This window comes from Contarinia nasturtii, unplaced genomic scaffold, assembly GCF_009176525.2.
Source record: "Contarinia nasturtii isolate CC-2019 unplaced genomic scaffold, AAFC_CNas_1.1 Cnas_scaffold_4293, whole genome shotgun sequence".
Lineage (NCBI taxonomy): Eukaryota > Metazoa > Arthropoda > Insecta > Diptera > Cecidomyiidae > Contarinia > Contarinia nasturtii.
This window is the reverse complement of record NW_022201588.1, coordinates 1-2,804: the sequence shown is the minus strand read 5'-3', so window position 1 is coordinate 2,804 and position 2,804 is coordinate 1. Positions and strand designations below refer to the sequence as shown.

Here is a 2,804-nt window from a genome sequence, read left to right as displayed (position 1 = left end):
TCATCCGATAATTGTAATCAGTTCCTATTACTTTGAATAGGCCTACATAAATTGCTTGACTTATAGTTTTCATTATTTGTATACAAACAAAATTTAATGAGGTGAAATAAATTTGAACGAAAAGAATATCAAATAATGAATTTTGTATTGTTAATTTACAAAAATTAAGATCATAGCTTTCAATCTGATTGTAATTGATTTAACTAAAAATTCATAGTAAATGTTATGTTGAGAAGAATGTATAAGATTTTTGCAATAAAAATGATTGGAATAAGCGTTACGTGTGGTGATAGCGGAATTCTGGCGAAAGGCTTTGTTTGTTGTTGGTGTTAAAAAAACTTTCGTTATGATTTTTTTTGAAAAAAAAAAAAATAAAAAAAATAAATAAAAATAATGGAGACGCCCAATTAACCAGTAAGTTTGTAGTGTGTAAAACTAATGTAGACTTTTCAAAATTGTTTTTTGTTTGTGTTGTTTATGTGGAGACTTGAAGTTCGTGCTGCCAATGTATTTTTGTTTGTCAAAACGTTTTGAATAGTCATAACCTTAAATATTGATTAAATCATATAAAGCTGCACATACAATTCGCGCTTAAAGAACTAAAAAATATTGTTTATTTTTTTATTCGAAATCATTCAATTTCAATAGTAAAATGTCAATTGGCGTTCCAATTAAGGTATTACACGAAGCAGAGGGTCATATTGTCACATGTGAAACAATAACCGGTGAAGTTTATCGTGGCAAACTAATCGAAGCCGAAGACAACATGAATTGTCAAATGACTCAAATTACAGTCACTTATCGGGATGGCCGCACAGCCAATTTGGAAAATGTTTATATTCGTGGTTCTAAAATTCGCTTTATGATACTGCCCGACATGTTGAAAAATGCACCGATGTTCAAAAAAGCCGGCCCAAAGGCAGGAACGGCCGGCAGGGGTAAATCAGCACTACTGCGAGCGCAAAGTAAGTTCTACTTCTTAGAAAAATCTTTTTTGACTTGATTATTGTGTGTATTAATAAATATGTACATTTAATAATAAGTAATAAGTATGAAAAAATGAAAATAACACATAAATTCAATTTAGCGGCATCTAGAGGGAGGGGTGGTGGACGAGGTGCTGCAGGCAGTTCCAAAGGAACTGGAGCTGGTCGTGGTGGTGCTTGGCAAGGTGAGTTTTAATTTCTACTTACATTTCTTTACGTTCATTTACGTTCAAACGAACAAACTATCTGTGAAAATGAAGAGAAACAAATATATACATATTTTCACTCATTTTCTGAAATAAAATTTTTAAAACCCAAATCCTTTTTTTATTAATAGGCGGTCAAAATGCTGGAAGGGGAGCTGGAAGAGGTGGCTTATAAGATAGTTGCTTTGTCAATTATGGAACATTTTCCCTTCAAATACACAGATACACACAAACTTCATATAAATGTTTATTCATAAGTTTCTTCATAAAATACAATAAACTGTTTGAAAAAAAAACATAGAGTTATATTTGTTTCTGCTTGCGTTTCGTTTTAATGGTTTACGATGTTTCCAATACATTTGGAACAAAGGAATGGAGGATGTTAAAGCCACTATGTAAGATGCATACTTTTTTTATTCCACAATCCAGTAAAAAGTGAGCAAACTGAAAATAAAATAAAATAAAAAACGTTAGAAGAAAAAAAATGTGAACAATTTAAGGTTATGCAAATACATACCAAAATAGCACTTTCATGCAAATTGTTAACGACCACAACATTTCTATTGGCCAAAACCATTTCTAAATCGGGAACACCAAGTGCGTCTAATCTAATATCACTTAGGGATATTGAGGTAAACGGAATATTGATGCTGTCTCTTAAATGAGCTCTATTGAAGTCTAAATGACTTCGAATGTCAATGACCATGACCTCTCCAGGCTTTTTATTATTTAATTCAATTAAATCATTTGCACTGATTCGAGGACATCGTTCATTTTGTAAATCATTCAATTCGATGTCGTTTATCTCCTGGTGAAATTGAAAAATTCGTACATTATTACTCAATTCAAGGAAAGAAAAAGAGAACATACAAATTCATCGGGTTCATTGTTATTCAATTGTTTTGCATATTTTCTAAAAGTTATACTTTTTGGCGTAGAAAGATACATTTTTCGAGATTCAATTACGCATGTCTCCATCACAATATCTGGGAGATCGGAGAATAATAAGATGCAATCGTTGAAACAAGAACTTAACAAAGTGGTTTTCAATTGTTCCAGGATCGATATTCCTTATTAAAAAAAGGAAATATTTGATATAATAAGTGTGGTTATTATTATTTAAGTCAAATTTACCGATGAAAAGGACCTTACCAATGAAAAAAGGGTAGGAGCTATCACCCAATAATAGTTTGTCCCATAAATGTATTATCTTATGTAATGGAAAAACATCTGGAATTATGGAATTCCATATATAAATATATAATATTATTTTGAATGAGAACTATATAAACTGTAAAAAATGCTCTTACGTGAAAACATTGTTAAAAACCAAGGAATTGCGAAAAGTTCAGGTATAAAATTGATTTCTCGCATATGATTAGATAAATTTGGCTGCCAAAATGCAACCAATTGAGAAAATTTATTAAGATATTCTTTAATAACCGGAGAGTTGTCCTTCAAAAAAAACCATTGCAAATATTTCGGAATAAATTTGTAAAGACATAGAAATGCTCGTTCTGAAAGAGAAAAAAAATTGATTTAATTTCCAAATGATATATATATATTATATATACAGGGTGCGTCATAATAACTGTCCCTTTTTTTCAATCGT

At 30.7% G+C, this 2,804-nt stretch overlaps 2 protein-coding genes across 3 annotated transcripts; one reads left to right on the top strand and one right to left on the bottom strand.

Moving 5' to 3' along the window:
* Positions 1-527: 527 nt before the first annotated feature.
* Positions 528-1,506, top strand: LOC116350540 (small nuclear ribonucleoprotein Sm D3). Its single transcript, XM_031782345.1, has 3 exons — positions 528-965; positions 1,088-1,171; positions 1,324-1,506. Exons 1-3 carry the CDS (start codon positions 653-655, stop codon positions 1,365-1,367), a joined length of 441 nt encoding a protein of 146 aa, XP_031638205.1. The 5' UTR covers positions 528-652; the 3' UTR covers positions 1,368-1,506.
* Positions 1,427-2,738, bottom strand: LOC116350538 (TBC domain-containing protein kinase-like protein). 2 transcript variants are annotated; one of them, XM_031782343.1, is made up of 5 exons: positions 2,503-2,738; positions 2,327-2,422; positions 2,063-2,262; positions 1,710-2,000; positions 1,427-1,636 (listed from the first exon to the last, which is right to left on the bottom strand). In XM_031782343.1, exons 1-5 carry the CDS (start codon positions 2,564-2,566, stop codon positions 1,532-1,534), a joined length of 756 nt encoding a protein of 251 aa, XP_031638203.1. In that variant the 5' UTR covers positions 2,567-2,738; the 3' UTR covers positions 1,427-1,531. The 2 variants fall into 2 exon arrangements, with proteins under 2 accessions (XP_031638203.1, XP_031638204.1); XM_031782344.1 differs by having other exon boundaries at positions 2,345-2,422; positions 2,503-2,732.
* Positions 2,739-2,804: the final 66 nt, after the last annotated feature.

Coding starts and splice junctions, on each gene's coding strand:
- LOC116350540 (XM_031782345.1), top strand. CDS start 653: ATGTCAATTGGCGTTCCAATTAAGGTATTACACGAAGCAGAGGGTCAT. Junction 966..1,087: donor AGCACTACTGCGAGCGCAAA/GTAAGTTCTACT, acceptor AATTCAATTTAG/CGGCATCTAGAGGGAGGGGT. Junction 1,172..1,323: donor TCGTGGTGGTGCTTGGCAAG/GTGAGTTTTAAT, acceptor TTTTATTAATAG/GCGGTCAAAATGCTGGAAGG.
- LOC116350538 (XM_031782343.1), bottom strand. CDS start 2,566: ATGCGAGAAATCAATTTTATACCTGAACTTTTCGCAATTCCTTGGTTT. Junction 2,423..2,502: donor GTTTTTAACAATGTTTTCAC/GTAAGAGCATTT, acceptor CCATAATTCCAG/ATGTTTTTCCATTACATAAG. Junction 2,263..2,326: donor TGGTAAGGTCCTTTTCATCG/GTAAATTTGACT, acceptor TTTTTTAATAAG/GAATATCGATCCTGGAACAA.